At 34.9% G+C, this 18,211-nt stretch overlaps 2 protein-coding genes and 2 pseudogenes across 2 annotated transcripts; 2 read left to right on the forward strand and 2 right to left on the reverse strand.

Moving 5' to 3' along the window:
• Positions 1-1,289: 1,289 nt before the first annotated feature.
• On the forward strand, positions 1,290-2,444 carry LOC120626016 (annotated as a pseudogene).
• A 117-nt stretch (positions 2,445-2,561) lies between these two features.
• LOC120626017 lies at positions 2,562-3,764 on the reverse strand (annotated as a pseudogene).
• A 1,943-nt stretch (positions 3,765-5,707) lies between these two features.
• On the forward strand, positions 5,708-13,418 carry LOC120625628 (transmembrane protein 35A). The gene is made up of 4 exons (XM_039892713.1): positions 5,708-6,192; positions 7,567-7,705; positions 8,537-8,681; positions 12,216-13,418. The coding sequence occupies exons 1-4, from the start codon at positions 6,082-6,084 to the stop codon at positions 12,289-12,291; spliced, it is 471 nt and encodes a 156-aa protein (XP_039748647.1). The 5' UTR covers positions 5,708-6,081; the 3' UTR covers positions 12,292-13,418.
• Positions 13,419-13,631: 213 nt separating this feature from the next.
• On the reverse strand, positions 13,632-16,763 carry LOC120625627 (vacuolar protein sorting-associated protein VTA1 homolog). The gene is made up of 4 exons (XM_039892712.1): positions 16,352-16,763; positions 15,965-16,115; positions 15,659-15,816; positions 13,632-15,560 (listed from the first exon to the last, which is right to left on the reverse strand). The coding sequence occupies exons 1-4, from the start codon at positions 16,530-16,532 to the stop codon at positions 15,070-15,072; spliced, it is 981 nt and encodes a 326-aa protein (XP_039748646.1). The 5' UTR covers positions 16,533-16,763; the 3' UTR covers positions 13,632-15,069.
• Positions 16,764-18,211: the final 1,448 nt, after the last annotated feature.

Here is an 18,211-nt window from a genome sequence, read left to right on the forward strand (position 1 = left end):
TTGTAGCGATACCGCGCAAATGGAGGTATTCTTTTACTTCATTGGATAAAAACGAAGTTCCTCGGTCGGAATGTATATATAGCTAGGCATCCCAAATATCATGAAAACGTTGATCAAATGCTTAATAACTGTCTTTGCACTCATGTCAGAGCAAGGGAAAGCAAACGGAAATCTGGAAAATTCATCAATAATTGTTAATATGTATCGGTTATTCGTATTAGTCAGAACTGGGCCTTTAAAATCGATGCTTAAGCGTTCGCATGGCGCTGTGGCTGTGGGATTAATAAGTTCTGGAGGCGGTTCCGCATTTTTGTAAAATCTTGGTTTTATTTCAGCGCAGATTCGACAGTTACTCGTCATAGTCCTTACTTCTTCAATAGTATAGGCGAGATTTTTCGTTTTCAACCAGTGGTGCATTCTCGTGACCCCAGGATGGCATAAGTTTTCGTGAAGTTTAATGAGCCGTGCAAGTCGTGGCGAAGCGTCAATACTGGCACAAACCCTAGATAAAGCGTCGGCAACGAAATTTTCTTTACCAGGTCTATAAACCATATCATATGTATAAGGCGCCAGCTCTAACCGCCAACGCTGTATCTTCTCATTTTTAATTTTGCTTGAGTGTCGTGTGTCGAACTTGAACGCGACCGATCTTTGATCTGTAATTAACTTAAATGGTTTTCCAATCAGAAAATGTCGCCACTTTTTGAGCGATTCTACAATGGCATAAGCTTCCTTTTCAACTGCTGAATGGTTATGCTCACTTTTATTAAGAGTTCTAGAGTAGAATGCTACTGGTCTGGAGTCTTGGGAGAGGGTGGCAGCAATTGTATGCTCCGACGCATCGGTCTCTACGGTGAAAGGCATTTTATCATCGATGGCGTGTATAGTTGACTTAGCAATTACAGATTTAAGATCATTGAAAGCTTTCAAGGCTTCAGCGCATAGTGGGAATTCAGCTGTATGTGCCAAAGGATGTATCCAAGTATATTGAGTGATTTTTGGTTGAATTTGCTCTTTTCTTTGTTGAGTGTCAAGCTATATTTGTCGGCTGCCTGGAGAAATCGATTTAGATTCGCATCGTTCTCCTCTTTTGTATTTCCACAAATGGTTATATCATCGAGTCGTTGAGTTGGTGAGTCGTTGGTAAACTGTCGTTAGTCGTTGGTAAACTGTCGTTGGAGTCGTTGGTAAACTGTCGTAGTCGTTGGTAAACTGTCGTACGTGAAACACGCTAGCTAGTACATAAATCAAATCTCTTAATCTTTTTTTTTTTTTTTAAAGTACCGACAATGTCTAAATGTGATATTTGTAAAAAATCTATAACCAAATCCCTGCCCGGAGTGGAATGCAGCAAGTGTGAGAAGATTGTACATCTTAACACTAAGTGTAGTGGGTTAACTAATAAGCAGATAGTGGCATTAAAGGCTGCTTCCAGTTTGGAGTGGACCTGCCTCGACTGTCAGCGTGATTCACCTAGACGTATTTCATAGTGCTAAGCTTGAGGAGGTCGTTGAATGCATCGATGCTTTCAAACAAAGTATAAAAGTGCTGGAGCGAAAAAATGTGGAGCTAATGAATAAGAACATTAATTTAGAAACACGAGTCGGAGCACTTGAGCAGAGGCTCCATGAAAGTGAACAAGAAAAGCTTATAAATTGCGTCGAAATCGCTAACGTTTCTTGCCCAAGCACTGAAGACTTGAGTAAAATAGTGGAAAGTGTGGCAATAACACTAAAACAACCCCTTGAAAGCGTCAAGAATTCGCAAAGACTCCTAGGGAAAAAAGACCAACCAATGAACATCAAGGTCGAATTGAAAGATGAGTCCTCACAAGAAAAATGGATGTTGGCTGCCAAATCAAGTAAAATCATAGTATCTGACATTCCCTACTGAGAAGAATAACCACAATGTATTATTTATAAGACAAGCGATGACCAAATCTAATAAAACTTTACTTTGGAATGCGAAACAGGAGCTAAAAACCAACAAAAATTATAAGTATGTTTGGTTCAAAAAGGGTTGTGTAAAGGCGCGCAAGGAAGAAGGATCTAAAATCTATTCCCTTAGAACCCTGGAGGATATTCACGCACTAGCAAATAAGTAAATAGCTATAAGGCCGCTTTAATTAGGCACTTAATAGACTTTTAAACAACCTTTCATTAGTAAGCTGGAAAGTATAATAGATGATATGTATGAAATTGAAGTATGTGTAAATATAAACGATTTTTTAAGTAATATTGCAAATATGCATATAAACTTATTGTGTGTTCATTTTAACATAAGGTCTTTGATAAAAAACTTTACGACACGAGCAATGCGTATTTACTTCAAAGAAATTAATTGACGTTATTATTCTTACTGAAGTTAATATTTCGGATAACATCAGCTCTTTATATCATTTGGATGGTTACCAGATGTTTACAGCACTAAGAAAGGAAAGAAAGGGTGGTGGAATAATCATTTAAGTAAGTAATAAGCACAAACTCAGCATAAATTCATTAAAAACAAAATATTTTGAGAACATTACATTTTCAATACATATACATATATACATAAATAGTCTATGACCATCCTCTTTTTATAGTTCGCGTTCTTAGTTATTAGAACTTGTGAGCGCCAAGGTGACTGACTCTCCTCAATGATGCCTTGTTCAAGCATTTTTTTTACTTCAGCGGCTATAAAATTTTGATCTTCTAAGCAGTACCTGCGTGATTGTATAGCGATAGGTTAACAGTCAGGGGTAACGTTAGAAAACAATGGCACAGCAGGGACAGAGGCTTCCACGACACAGCAAATTTTTAGAGCTTCCCTTGGTCCGCCGAAGGAAAACTCTCGAATGGAATGCAGGCTGAGAATGTCATGGCCTATAATCATATCAGCGCACAGATCTTTGACTATTAGTAAATCTACGTTTTCATATAAGTTTTCGCCTAACTTCACGTTTTGATAAGTAACACCAGTAACCTGTGAGGTCAAAGAAAGAGAAGCCATTGAAATCATTTGATTGCATATTTGTTTCCTCAAATGGGCTAGGTTGGCAAAGTTTTCATTTATGAAACTAAGACTGCTGCCCGTATCAATCAACGCGTCTGCTCTGACACCATTTATAAAAGCAGAAACCATAGTTTTTTTTAGTTATGTTGGTGCTGCAGCCGTGATGCGAGCGGTGCAAGCGGTTGCGGTGTTATGTGCACAATCTTCTGCGAAATTGGTGGAAGCTGTTTGGGGTAAGTTTCGACAAACGGATGTGTAATGTCCCTTTTTGCCACATTTTTGGCAGTGTCCTTTGAACGCAGGACAGTTAAACGATCTCCACAAAAGAAGCATTTAAGGTGAGTCTTGTTGTCAGACGTATCTCTTTTAGGAGCTTTAGATGCACTCGTTTTAGAAAAGGTAGGTACTTTAGTATTCAGAACCAGAAGTAAGCTGTTCTTGCCTAATTGCATTGATAGCAGGTAAGTCAAAGTTATGTGAATTGATTTCTGCCATCTCTAAAGATAAAGCCTTATTGTAAGCCTCGTCAAGCGAGAGTGTGAGGTTTTCTAGAAGACGTTCGCGAATTTTCGGCGATACGATTCCAGCGATAAAAGCACCCCTATGTTGTCTTTCATATTTGTTTCGGCGTCAACAGATTCAAATTCGCATTCCCTAGCTAACAGTTTTAGAGCTTGGAGGTATGAGTCGATGGTTTCACCTGAATGTTGGCGCCTTGTAGCAAGAAGATGACGTGCTGTGATGATATTCTTAGGCTTGTTGTCGTCCATGGATATAATGCGTTATCTGTGGTCACGTGGGTGGCAGCACTGGACTAGCGGCGCGCTCGACGCGGGCTTAAACGAAAAACGGGTGGTACGACGGCTGGAAAAATGGCGTGAAGGCGGTAGATTTTTCCATTCAGTTGGCCGCATGCAAAAATGTTGTAAGCGTATTGGAAAAATATAAGTAACCTCGGTATTGTATTAAGGATTATTTAATAAAAGATTACCGTTCGTATTGAGCCTGCAGCAGTTTGGATTTTGTAGTCCTACAAACGGTTATTCCTGTACCGTCCTATTTATTATATTCTTTTAATAGGCTTGATGTAAAGAACATCTAGAGGTGTTATCGCCGTAGCATATGTCGTGCAGTCACTGTTCGAGCGGAACACGCGTGGAGAAATATGATTTATCAACAACTGGAGTTTCGTGTCATCTGAGACTGCCTGCGCATTAGGCGCAGCTGATACAGCCTGTGCCGCTAGGAAATTGTTGAACGTACGTTTCCAATGCTCCCACTCGGGGCTCGTGGAACTTAACGACGAATCTCCATCAAAGCGATCCGGTCTCAAATACTTTTCCATTTTAGTGAATTAAATTGAAATAAAACAGGTAATGCCGCAAAACATAGCTCTGGGCTAATTCACTAAAATTATACAAGACAATAACAGAATCATTGATGTCAATATTCAATATTCGAATTACAATAAACTACTGTGAAGTTCTATCAACAGAGTCGAACTTAATATTACAAAGGAGTTTCATATAACTGACAAAAAGGTATGTCACTGGATAATTATATTTTGTATTTCTTTTTCCCAAAAAAACAGGTTTTGAAGTATATTAAAAGATAAACATAACCTCAAATTGTGAGTTGTAAATATTTTTATTTTCAAAAACTAGACATTTCCTCAAAATAAAAGGTACCAGTGGAGTAGAAAGACCCTCCCCCCTCAACTTAAGGGCGCACAATTTAAAAAATTTACCATTTTATTTCCTAACTGTAATCTTTGTCAATTTCTTTAGCCCTATAAAATAGAATAGTTTTAGGTATAAAGATTATAAAGACACGGTTTTACGCTGAATTTATTTAAACATTTTGAGTTCTAATAACCCGCTTGTTTCCGACCCGCCCGCGGTTTCGCGCAGTAGGTGCAGCATTTGCCGACGAATAAAATACTTGTATGGTAAGGTAAGCATAAAACCAACTGCCTTGGTGCAAATTCTGATTGATATTTATAGTTAGCGTGTTATGTGACTATTTCTTGTCTTTGAATCCTCCAGTTACAGTAAAGGCTACTAAAAGTTCAGAATAAGGAATCATTACTTAGAGAAGTTTTAGAAAACCATTAGGTTATTACAACCTTACCGAAAAACTAGGATAAGTTATCGAGGAAATATATCATACCGTGGAACTCCGCAGCAGTTTATTGTCCGTTCATCTTAACTTGACCCGGAAACTGATTGGCGTTTCTGGATGATTCGGTACTGCATGCTTCAGAATTAAATGCGGTCCCTAACATTAGGTACTAATTATTTGTTTTTTTTATTAGCTTGATAATATGTCTCATTTTGTGTATCCATTTTTTCTTGTGTTTTATATTAATTTATTAATTACAGAAGAATAACTTAACTAATTGTGTCGAAACATAGAAGCGAGTTGAATCAAATTTTATCAACAAAAAAAGGAGTCACTGTTTACGTCCTTGGGAGTTTTGGTGCGGATCCAACATCTTTAGATGCTGCTATGGGATGCCTCAACTTAACGATCCCGGAGAACGAACGAAATTCGACTTTGAATTTGGTAAATGCTGCTACAGTTATAGAACTGTTTCTATTATTTACTTAGCATTTATGCGTATATCGGTCTGGCGGTGTAGCAACACCATCTAAAAAATATGATTCTTTTGAAGTCTTCTGACATCGAACAAATCGGCTAGTTGAAAGTTGGCAGGTCTGTGGATGCTTTCATAATCGTGCCAAATAGCTCGTGTCTAGACCAATCGTAAAATTTATAAAATATCTGATATGGATTTTTTTCGCGCCGGCGCGAACGTCGAACTGGCAAAGCGTGCGTTTTGCACGTCTTGTTACTTGTTAGAGATTTTTGTACATTTCGTAAAACCAATAACGCGCATAATACAATGTTTAGATACTGGAAAGATAGAGATTAATAAACAGATACCTTGGATTTTGGAAGAATTATAAATTAGTTTTGTGAACATAAATAATGTGTTTTCATGTATAATCAGAAAACGAAAATGGTAGTGTAATTTCTGTGTAATAAGTAAGTAGCGGTTGTAGAAAATTAATTGCGGGAAACAGAATGGGATCCATCGTTTTAAAAAGCTTATCCATTCTCTTGGGGATCTTCTTCATATTTGTTGGAATAACTAAGCTATCACCTTTTATTTCAAAGGAATTGCATAAAGATTTGGTAAGTGTTTGTAATAATTTCGAATGCGTTACCGTCGAGACAAAATTAAAAAGGTCGCTAGATGCATTAAGATTTTTGTTGCGGAGCAATGTGGCTTTCTATTTTCGTATTTGGCCTGCCGCCTAATGCCCAGCGGTGCTGTCTTGCTGCGACAGTGGAACTTATCTCACGCTATAATTCATTACAACGAGTAATTTTTATATTAAATATTTTGAGACTCTTATAGTCTACAGGATATTTTTAAAAATATAGGTAGTTGTTTATATTTCGGATAGGAGTAGGTATTATACAAAAAGGTTCGCATTGGTAATTTTCCATTACGAATCTCTTGGTATTTTGTATAATTGTTACCGTTTGTAAGTAAAAATTAATAATTATATCGAATACAAGGTATAAATGTTAACTTGACCCAATTATCGAGGAAGGCTATATCAAATACCTAGTATTCGATATAATTGTTAATTTTTACCTACTTACCTATATAATGAAAGTATTTATCAGTGACTAGGTTATATCACGGTTTTACTTTTACATTTTAATATTGAAAGGGTTTTTAGTAGTATTACAGCGAGGTTATTATACAATTGATGAATTTCTTAATGACAAGGTTGCTTGGAAGCATCCGGCTCCACTTTCATCTCTCACAACATAGAAAAATGAATTTTAAAATGTAAAATGTAAATTTTTTATATTGGAAAAGTGCAACTGCTGAGTTTCTAGCCGGCTTCTTCTCGGTAGAATCTGCCTTCCGAACCGGTGGTCACTACACACAGACAGACGTGACGTTTCAAAAGTGCTTTTATTAGGCCTACTTGAAATAAATGAATTTTGAATTTTGAAAGTAACTATCGAATGTAAATGAAGTGTTTATAAAACTTGTAAGATTAAGATGCATTTTTCCTAAGTTCGAAAATACCATTTAGGTACTTCAGCGCACTACAGTCACTCTGAGGCTGACCACCAACGAGGATAGTAAGCTTCAAAGTTATAAGACGCAGTCCAAGAAAATAAATGTTTATACTTATTATATATGTGAAAATCAATTCGTATTTTAAGAGCGACTGTAGCTACGAGATTTTACTAATAGATACATTTTACAGTAAAGCAAAGAAAGAGCGTAAATCTCATCGTTTTAACACTTTAATGATGTTCGATGAATTTTGTCATGCACGCCATTAGAATTTCCGATCAAGTGAAAACGGAAATCATTAATTTAATAGATAGAATATGTAGCTGAGTATTTTTTTGTAGAAGTACTTATAAGTTTAGTGAAAATAGCAGTTCTGAAAAGCAAAGGGGTTTCAATAGCATCCCCTTTCACCACACTGTTGGGCGCACATTGTAATTTAACTTACCTTTATTTATTTATTTTAGAGAAAAGAATATGTGAGGTACGCAAAAGTTTTTCCATTCTCGGAAATGTTGGATTTTAAATTACCGTCGAAATGGTATCGCAGGACTGTTGGTGGCCTAGAAATATTGTTTGGGCTGGCATTGGCAACTATACCTAGTCGTAAGTTAGTCACTGTAATATTATAATACGGCCAGTGAAAGAATACAAAAAAAATATCTCTTAAAATTTCTTACATCGCTTATTGTGATTAAATCTGTTGAACATAAATGTCTTACTAAACAAAAAAAAACAGATCTTAAAGTAAAAAAAAGATAGCAACATTTTTATTTCACTTTTCAACTAGTTTAAATAAAATGTGTGTAACGGAATTAGCACCGTTATCCTTTGAAAGATAGTTTTTATAAAGCGCTAATCTTTGGCTTTCACAGCAACATGTGATAAGATCTTAGTATAAAATACCTCCCTCAAATAATTTCTGAGTAGCCTTGAAACACTAAAAAAAAATTGCCTTAAATAATCTTATACTATTACATAATGCTGAAGAGTTTGTGTGTTTACTGGAACGCGATGACCTCAGGAACTACTGGTCCGATTTAAAAAATTCTTTCAGTGTTGGATAGCCCATTTATCAAGGAAGGCTATAGGCTATATATCATCATGCTAAGACCAAAAGGTGCATAGCACCAATGAAGAATGTTTAAAATAAGGGGTTTTTATTTTATTTTGAGAGCATCCGCTGCGTAATCGGTTAAAGTTTCGATAAAATCTTGCATGACAAAGTTGTTCTCCTTTAAAAGGTTTTTAAAGAGTCCGTGACAGCATATGTTTCTCATTTAAGGTTGACTTATACGCAGACGAAGTCGCGAGGGACCGCTAGTCAGTAATATTACGGCATCATAAATTTTCTACTCCGCTAATAAAATGTTTTCTTTGTATGCTCATTGGTTTGCAATAATCCCCGGAAAATAATGCTCATTATTTTTATTACAGATAAGATAAAGAACACAGCAAACATAGGACTAGTATTTCTAATGATCCTGGCCGCATATTCCCACATCGTGGTCGGTGATCCATTCGACCGATGCGCACCAGCATTGGTTTTCTTCTTCATGCTCACCGGAAGGCTTGTAGTCTGGTAAGAACTAAAAAATCATAACTCGACAGGTCAACTATGGCTCGTAGCGTAATGCTAATTAATACTTGAAAGCCTACAACGGAAATAGTAGTACCTAATGTTTAGTTGTGGCCAAGTAGTACCGAGACAGAAATTTTAATGTTAAAATATATTAGATACAGTGGCTGAATGTTTTTTTAACTGACTAACAAAGACAGAGAAGGTTCTCATTTTTTTTCTTTATTTTTCCCCATAGGGAAAAGGCAAAGGTATATCAGGAGGTTCTCAATTCGGTTGTATAATATATATATTTTTTATGTTTGTTAGCTCTACACAATAATAAGTATTACACTGTTTGCGTTTCGATTATGGTATATAGTAGGTAGGTATTTTTCTTGACTTAAAAATGTTGTAGAAAATATTTATTTTTGGTTTTTTAGTTGTACTACAGGCGTAACATTTTGACAAACATTAAAAAAACAGGTTTATATTTGCGAGTCAGATAAAAATTTAAATAAAACCTTTGATAACTTACCTCCATGGTTGCCATGTTTCGGAGTAAAAGTTCGTTCCATTTTTATATTACATGACAGCTGATATGCGTTTACAATGTAATTTATTTGGTCACTAAACCATGACAGATATGGATTTTCATACATTAGCCACGGCTCGCGTGTATTTGGTACAGAAATTTCTGTATACTATCTCGAATGTCAGCTTCTTTATAAAATTGAATTGCATTTTTAGGAATTTGATTAGGTATAATTCGTATTTAGTTTATTGAATAATTAAAAGAAATAATCATAATAACATTAGACTTACCGCTAGTGTTTATGTCACGTGATATCTGTAGGTATTTTTGTATAAATATCGTTTGCGATTTGATACAAACCTCAGTTCAGTATCCTAAAAAGAAAAGAATAAGATACAAACTTCAGTCTCTTTCTGAGAGACTCAGCAACCAGTCAATGACTAACCTCTGGTATGCAGGTTGTATATTTGATTAGCGGCGCGAAAGTGATCGCGCTCTATCAATAAAATATCACCATTACAATATCTTTCGATAATTAAGGTTATTTAAAGGTTGTTTGTTTGGTTAGTTTTGAGATAATGTTTGATAATTGTTAGTAAGAGGTGATACAGTTAATAATTATGACAGAAGGTTGTCGAATAATGCCCAAATTTAGAAACATGTTTGAGAGAAATTATTATTTCTACAGCTACAGCAAACTCAATACTTTCATTGTACCTTACAGGATTGAGCTGACTTTCCTTTTGTATCTGTGACGTGTTCTTCTCTTACAACACCTGTTACTCAATAATTTTAGTTTATGAAAAATTATATACCTTTCTCTTTAATAAATACCCATAAATCTTTTATTTTATAATCATATCCGTATGTGCTGGATATGTCAGCGCAAAATAGCTTAACCCATTTAATCGTATTTCGATCGTGGGCTGGGTTGACGTCATGTAAAACTCTACACCGCATTACCTATCAATAGATCGTTTATACGCGTCAAACCTAAATTTATTAATTCATAAATAAGTAGATATGAAATGGTAAATTCTGATCTAGTTAGTAACTGACTTTTCAACAACGGCCAGCCGAAAACTGTCAAATGTACCGAGTCCAAAGACGATCGGTATATTGTGAACCAAGCTTTACGAAATTGGAATTCTATCAACAACAACAATCTTGAAGATGTTAGAAATGTGAGTGTAAGCGTATGGACTGTCGGGGGGAGACTTATAGAAGTCGTTATTTACCTAGTCGAAGGCCAGCTAGGTCCTAAATTATTCCCAAAGTTGTGCTACGTGGACCAATGTAGTAAAGAGCAACGTATTGGAGCCAGAATCTCTTTATTGGTAAAGACCGACGTTGTTGAGTGCGACGTTAAAACTCTGTCATGTTCTGAAGATCAGTGTTCTTACAAAATGGCTCTTCAAATGCACATCGCTACATCAAAGAACTCTGTAATTCTTCATGCACAACCAGCGTAGGCTGGGAAGAAGTGCTGCTGTGGTTATGAACAGAAACACAGCACTTCTTCCTCGCACTTCCATGCTTAAACGCACCGAGCGCGCGACATAGATGCTTACTTAAGTGAAGTTGGGTTACGCCGTTAAGATTTGCCAGCGCGAAGCGGTACCCACTTCGTACCTCAATCCCATAAAGCACGTATGGGGCTTCCCAAACCGATGTGTTAGAGCTGTAGACCCAGCCCCAAAGGACATGCTAGTTTTAAAAAGTTATTTAGTAAATAAAGGAGAAAGTCAATTAAATAAAAAAAAAACATCAAAGTTCTTAGTCAAAATGAGTCATTTCATAAAAAAACTAAATAAAACAAATTAAGATCGACCCAATTACCAAACAGAAGTGTTTTTTAGAGAAAATAATATTTATTTTGTTTTGTTGCATAAAATCCCTCTTACAAACGTAAATGAAAAAAGTACTCAAATAAATCAAAAGGGCTCGTTTTTTTTTTGCAAAGGAGTGTATTATACTAACGGGCCTCTGCGAGTCCGTCTGCGTACCTTATAGTCCTGATAAGTTTTCCATACAAACTTTCTTCCGCATTATACAATATGGGTCGGGGAAATTTACCCCACATCGTGGTAGTTCCCGAGATAAGCGCGTTCAAACAAACTCTTTAGATTTTAGATTTATTATTAGTACAGATATAAATATGCACATTCTTTTACATGTTTTTTAATGGAAAACTTCTTTATATACTTGCGACCTGTAAAAATAGCGTCCTTGAATGTAGTAACCGGGTGCGCCTTGACCAATTTTTATGATTAGATGTAAACATGAATATCGAAATAAAATTAGTTCCATCGCATCATATTGGCAACGATCCAAAAATTTAGCATGACGAATCACTTGTCGCGTAAATAATTGTGTTGGTACATTATCTATACCCGTTTGTCTCCCAATAGAGCATCTACCTACCTATTCAGTGTTAATAATTAATCAATACACCGGTGGGTACTGTAGTCTGTAGGTCGATTGCGAAACTTTCTATTTTCATAATGTGACTAGTTATAGATTGTTGTTTTGGCTGAATTTATCATACTCACGCTGAAATTGCATTTGTCAGCCAACAGCGAATCTGAAACATTCTATGATAATAGGCGTAGAATATATTTGCGAGTGTGACGTTTCCAATACTTGTCAAGATTTTCTAACGTTATTGTTCCCTTGGCTGACTTAGGGAATTTTACGTAAACGTACTACGTATACGTAAAAATCGGTAGATGGCTAGAATTATGGAGATAGTCAAAACAGCAGCGTTTCTCTGAGGGTTTATAGCCCTACAACTGGAAAACGTTTGTGTGATTAAAATAAATGTTTTTTTAGCGCCTGGGTGTTTATATGTATATTATAAGTATTTCATGTTTATTATTCATAAAAATCATCAGTTATCGCAGTACCCATAACACAAACTACGCTTATTTTGGGACTAGATGGCGATGTTTTTACTGTCGTAATATGTATATTATTATTTTTATTGATACGGATGAAGAAATCAGTAATTTTGTATTTTTAAGGTACCAAACCAGTCGCCGTGAAGAGTTAGAAAAAACTGCCGCAACACAGAATGGAAATGGACTCAAGAGGGAGTAAAAGCAGGAGAAGGTCACTTTAGTAGCGGTGTTGTTCATAGATATCAATATCAAGAAATTAAAGTTAATAGCACAAATTTTTACACCGTTTAATGAATAACCAATAAAAAATTATTTTGCTTAAAGGTTCTGTGATGATTACTAGTCATTTAAATAAAATCAGAGCCACATAAGTTCTTTAAGTTATTTTATATTCTTTGCACATTATTCAACCTCGAGCACATGCGTCTTTTAATAAGGCAAATGTCTTATAAAAGTTTTAATTAACGCTATACATATAGAAAACGCCATAGAATTCATACCCAAAAGTGATATTAATTTAAGCGATATTTATTAGGTTCATCTTGTGTGATTGTGATTTGTGAGCGTAGAATGTGTTGTTTAAAGTTTTATAATTAATTTTACTCTTAATAATTATAAACCGGATTATATACAATATATTAATTTTGTCAATTTTATTTTATAACGGTTGTTAATTGCCTCTATTGTTCTAAATTTTAAACCTGCTGTTAGTGTTTCTTTCATCCATTAATATACATATTTTGTATAAGTAATATTTCAAACTTATCATAATATATAGGCTAATGCCAGTGCGAACAAAAAAAATACTAACCACCTATATTATATACAGGGAATTAATATTTTATTATTTATGGTTACGAATGTAGACAGCCTTTCCATACGTTTTATTTATATATATCTTTTCTAAGCATAATTGAAGCCATATTACAATCTGGTTATGTTGCATATAATCCGGTGTTTACTTACATTTACATAGAATGTAGGTTCACAAACTGCCACTTTACGGTAGGTATTAATATACCTACCGTAGTAGTAGTACTCTGTATGTATTTGAATTATTAACTAAAATTTTATTTAAATATCCACGACATATTTTTGCTCAATTGTAATATCTAGTAAATTAATTGGAAGTTGGAAGACCAATTGGTAAAACTAAAAGATTTTTATTTGCAACATGTAATGGCAATACCTTCTAAAATACCGCGTACCTATAGGTATGTGCTCTCTTTGATTCATACCACAATAACAAAAAGCTTTTAGACCAGCCAGTTGTTTTGTAAGTCGTGTTTGGAATTACAATTAATGAATAAATGGTTATAAAATATATTGACGATTTTATTAAATAATCACAAAACCTTTAGTTGGTTACATGAGTGCAATAGCTTCGAAAACAGTGCAACTCTTTGCAAAGCAAATGTAATACTAGAGGACCAAGAACTATCTTATATCTTTAAACGAGCAATTCTTGTATATATATAATTGGAATCTCGGAATCGGCTCCAACGATTTTCATGAAATTTAGTATACAGGGGGGGGCGATAAATCGATCTAGCTAGGATTCGTTTTTAGAAAATGTCATTTTATTTGTGTTTTTCGGTAAAAACCGATTTGGTGCAGACGAAGTTGCACTGGTCAGCTAGTATACACTTATACAATAAAAACAAAGGATCGAGCTAAGATTGAACATAGGATCCCAATTATTTACTTCTAGTTTGATCAGTTAAAAAAATCCGTAGGATGACCAAATTTTTCTGCTTTTGTTTTTTCTTTTTTCTTCTACCCTACCTTTATTATTTAACAAATAATAATGGATGATCTAATCAGCGATATTTAACAATAAACAGATTTAAATAATATTATTTACATCCTTTACAGCGTTATAAAAACTGAATTAAGGTAGACAAAAACGTAAAAATTAAAAAAAAAACAGAAAACTCGGTCATTATACAGGTTTGTTTGAGAATAAGTTAGTTGAAAATAATTTGATAAAGTATCTTCTTTCACGTAAGCTTGATCCAATATTTAAGCCACAGCCTTGATGGTACATAACGTTTGCCGTACGGCCTCAATACAATACCTAAAGTAATCAGTAGGTAAATTTTTGCAATGCGCAGACTCTGCTTGTCACTTGTGCGCTACCAATTGTGGTATTTTAAAACGTTTTCCTTGCGCTTATTTACATCTTGGATTACTTTAGACCTGCCAAAATAAGATTAAGTACCTACAGTACATCTAGGATCTTTCTGTCAAATAAAGCTGTTAACGAATAATAAAATATGTGCAAGAGCAAAAGCAAATATTCAAAGAGCTCTTGCCATTTACAATTCATTGATTTTATTTCTACTGAAATAAATAAAATAGGATAACAACATACTTGTATCATTTTTAAAATACCTGAAGCTGTATGGACATTGGTGCTTATCCTTATGTACAAAACCTCCAAACTTAACCAAATTGACAGAATTAAAATAGTGCCATTCTTTTCTGCAGGAAATGAAAAGACCTACATACACTACAATTAGACGTGACAATTCAGTTAGATTTAAGAAATACAATAGAATTTACACTATTGTTTATGTTGTTGTGTTTTTTACTTACTCTGCAGTGGGTGCAATGAAAACTTTTAATATACAAATAGGGTATACTGATAACTTAAATATGAGATAACCATAATATACAACTAATATTAGTATCTTTAATATATGTATGTTAAAATAATGCAATCAATATGAATAATCTTAAGAGAGGGTTGCCTGACTTCACAGGTTGCTAAATATTTTTTGTACTATGGCATAGATTTTTTTTTTTTTTAAATATCCATATCTTCTTTATAATTATTGTCTGGTTAAGATGGATTAAAATAAAAATAATAAAAAACCTATTTAAGCAAAACCTTGCATTCAGTTATATGTTTAAAGCCTTTGGATACTACAATTAACAGCTTTAACTAAATGTAAAGTAACTAAATATATACAATTCAAGCAGGGTCTCTACCAGTCTGAAGTAGTTCCAAGGCATTCTTTAAATTACCTACAGCAGTTTTTATGTCATCATAATTAAGTGCACTACTTGCCCACTTGCAATACTTTTGAGCTTTTTGAATTTGTTCAGGGCTAAGTTGAGCAACACTTATGGAATTATCACCATAGAAATTTGTTGCTGGGGTCGGCAGCGGTTGTTGAGATGGATCATAAGGCACAAAACCTCCGGGGTTAGGATCAGGAGTGTATGGCACGGGTGGCAACTGTGAAGCTGCTCTCATTGCTACATTTGGGTCCGGAAGGCTATTGTTAAAACTAGTTGGAACAGTTGGCAGTGTTGATGGTGCAACACCTGTAAAGCCGAATGAATGTGAATCTGATGAGCCAGGCTGAGTAAAGCCTATTGTTTGAGAATCTGTCGAACCAGGTTGAACAGTTGTGTTACTATCCTCATCTGGACCGCTTCCTTCAGGATTTTGCATAGGGCCTAGAAAAATAAGGGATAATTAGTTCTTTTGTTTGCCTTATGAGTTCAAAACGAGTTAGAATTACAATTAAAATTATTTAGAACACAAATAACCATACCTGGGACTGGAGTCTCTCCATTTTTTAGGCAGTTATGTATGTAAGCAGCTTTCCATCTTGCATATTTGCGGTTTTCAGCAGCTTCATCAGTCAAGTCACCAAACGTTGTAAGAACATCATAGATAACCCCAGCAGTGTAAAATGCTTTAACAACATTCCTACAACCAAGCAAAGACTTTATAGTGGTTCTACAAATTTTGCAACACAATTATAATATTGTGGCAATTTTATAAAACCTTAACCAAAAGACATCAATGGGCAGTTACCTTATTATTTAACATAATAAACCTATATTTTTGAACTTACTTTCCGTAATTTTCCTCTCTATCTTGTTTATCAGCAAACAGAAACAGTCTAAGAGCATAGTTTTCTAAATGTGCCTGAGCGACAACCTCATTGGAAATGGACTCGTTATCCTTGTATATTTTCTTTGCTTCTTCTAGCCAATCCATGATTGCTATTAAACAATCCAGAATTAATTTTAATTATTAGTAAATGTAGATATGGCACTGTTATAAATTATTGGTACATGATGGTTCCTGTTACAATATACTTTGTTTCATGCAATTTTCTAACAGAGGTTGTATTAACCTTTGAGCCATCTGCACCTCTATTAAGACTGTGTTATGTATTACAGTGCATCATTTATGGATAAATAAAAGAATTTTAGAGTTTAGTTGTTTAGGATCTTACCCATGAGTACATTAGTTTCCTCAGGCGTTTTCTTATTAGTTAGCTTAAGGCCAGACTGTAATGCATGGAGCCTACACCAGTATGCTACAGTAGGATCCCTTGAGTCATGTTCTGATGCTGTTTTTAAGAAATGCTGAATAGCTTTCAGACTTGGTGGGCACTCCGGAATATTCGTCGACATAATTATCTATCTACGTATTCAGTACGATTACGTACTATGGTATCGACAATTTAGTAAAAAACCTCACAATTATTGCACAGTTGGTCAATTTCAATTCACTGGTCTGTGGTCGATGTACAAACACTTATTATTTTATCAATAAAATTACTCATTAATTCGAGGGACGAACCATTCTTTTGATTGTTTCGAATAGCATCACAGAGTACAGACCACAGATTATTATGACAGACAATATATTACTACTTAGTACTTACTAGACCAAGAACAATAATAATACATGAAATCAGGACTATATAGCAATGAAATGCTGTTAGAAAGAGACAGTAGTACAATGTTTGTGTTAATAATTACGAAATTATATAGGTTGTCACATGGGTCGCTGGTGCTAGTGATGGATGGCAGTCGATAAGCTTTGTCCAATAATATCTAAAATCTGAACATAGATTAATGTAGGCACATATAGACCGTAGTCTGAAAATCATTTCTCAGAAAAAATGGCGTGTCAGAAAAAGTCCACCATATGGCGTGGTCAAAATATTATCGTGGTTATTTATTTATTGTGGTTAATAAATATTTATTATTATTATTATTATTATTAAAAATAGCAGAATTATAAATATAACCTAAAATAAACTATTTAAAAACTAAATAAAATCTAAAACGTCCTCGAAACCACCGCAGCGAGGCACAGTTCCCAAGATGCTGGCAGCATTGCCCCTTTGGATGGCCAAACTAATTCGTTGGCCAAGGTAACTGCCCGCTCTAGGATAGAAATAGCAATATCTTTGGATAAGGCGAACTAAAATAAAAATAGTTAAGAAAAAACTTAAATATATTTATTTTGCATAGTTTATATCGGTGGGTATATTAAGTCTCCATATTAACTAACTAGATGGTGTCACATAGGTCCTGCATAGCGCTAGCAAAGTTTTCATGAATTATGAACATGTATACAACTTTCAATGATGAAGGAAGATCTATATATTTTTAATGTCGAGCGCATCACCATAGCTCCTGTACAAATTAAAAGTGATCAAGTTAGGTTAATTAATGCATTTCTTCCCTTCGCTCTTCAGCCTTCGGAAACCTAGAACATCATCAGCATTAACAACCCATGACCAGCCTACTTTAGTACAGTGTACGGGTATGCTTCAGAAGGGTTAGGGCGGTAGCCTACCATGCTGGCCAAATGCGGATTGAATACAATGAGGAGAATAGTACTAATAGACAGTATCAAATAAAACTTTTTTTATTATTATTTAATTACGAGTAATCCCTTTTACTGCCATCTCAACTCATGGTAAGTAGTGATACAGTCTAAGATGGTAGCGGGCTAGTCAATAAGGGATATGGTAGTTAAAAGCCATAACCCTTATCTGTTTTACGCTAAATCGCACCGAAACGTTAAAACGCTTAGCGGCACGGATTTGTCAATAAAATGGCTAACATCATGTAGTATTGGGCTTTCAGCCTAAGAGCCCCACACCAGGCCTGACTTTTAAGAATTATGAATAATTGGGGCACAAAAATAGGCCAAATAACAAACATAATTAGCATCTCTTTCTTTCTTATGCTTTAAGTAATAAACTTTTTTGTTCTAAGTAGTCGTCACGGCAAGTACTATCGATCTATCGGTCTATCTGTATCTGTGATTTCATTATTGCATTTTACCCTCGGAG

The sequence above is a fragment of the Pararge aegeria genome, chromosome 8 (genome assembly GCF_905163445.1).
Source record: "Pararge aegeria chromosome 8, ilParAegt1.1, whole genome shotgun sequence".
NCBI classification, from domain to species: domain Eukaryota; kingdom Metazoa; phylum Arthropoda; class Insecta; order Lepidoptera; family Nymphalidae; genus Pararge; species Pararge aegeria.

Bases quoted from the DNA above. Each gene is read 5' to 3' on its own strand.
- LOC120625628 (XM_039892713.1), top strand. From the start codon at position 6,082: ATGGGATCCATCGTTTTAAAAAGCTTATCCATTCTCTTGGGGATCTTC. The intron at 7,706-8,536 runs GTAAGTTAGTCA...TTTTTATTACAG, and splicing joins ATTGGCAACTATACCTAGTC to ATAAGATAAAGAACACAGCA. The intron at 8,682-12,215 runs GTAAGAACTAAA...TGTATTTTTAAG, and splicing joins ACCGGAAGGCTTGTAGTCTG to GTACCAAACCAGTCGCCGTG.
- LOC120625627 (XM_039892712.1), bottom strand. From the start codon at position 16,532: ATGTCGACGAATATTCCGGAGTGCCCACCAAGTCTGAAAGCTATTCAG. The intron at 16,116-16,351 runs GTAAGATCCTAA...ATTGTTTAATAG, and splicing joins GGAAACTAATGTACTCATGG to CAATCATGGATTGGCTAGAA. The intron at 15,561-15,658 runs GTATGGTTATTT...TTATTTTTCTAG, and splicing joins TGGAGAGACTCCAGTCCCAG to GCCCTATGCAAAATCCTGAA.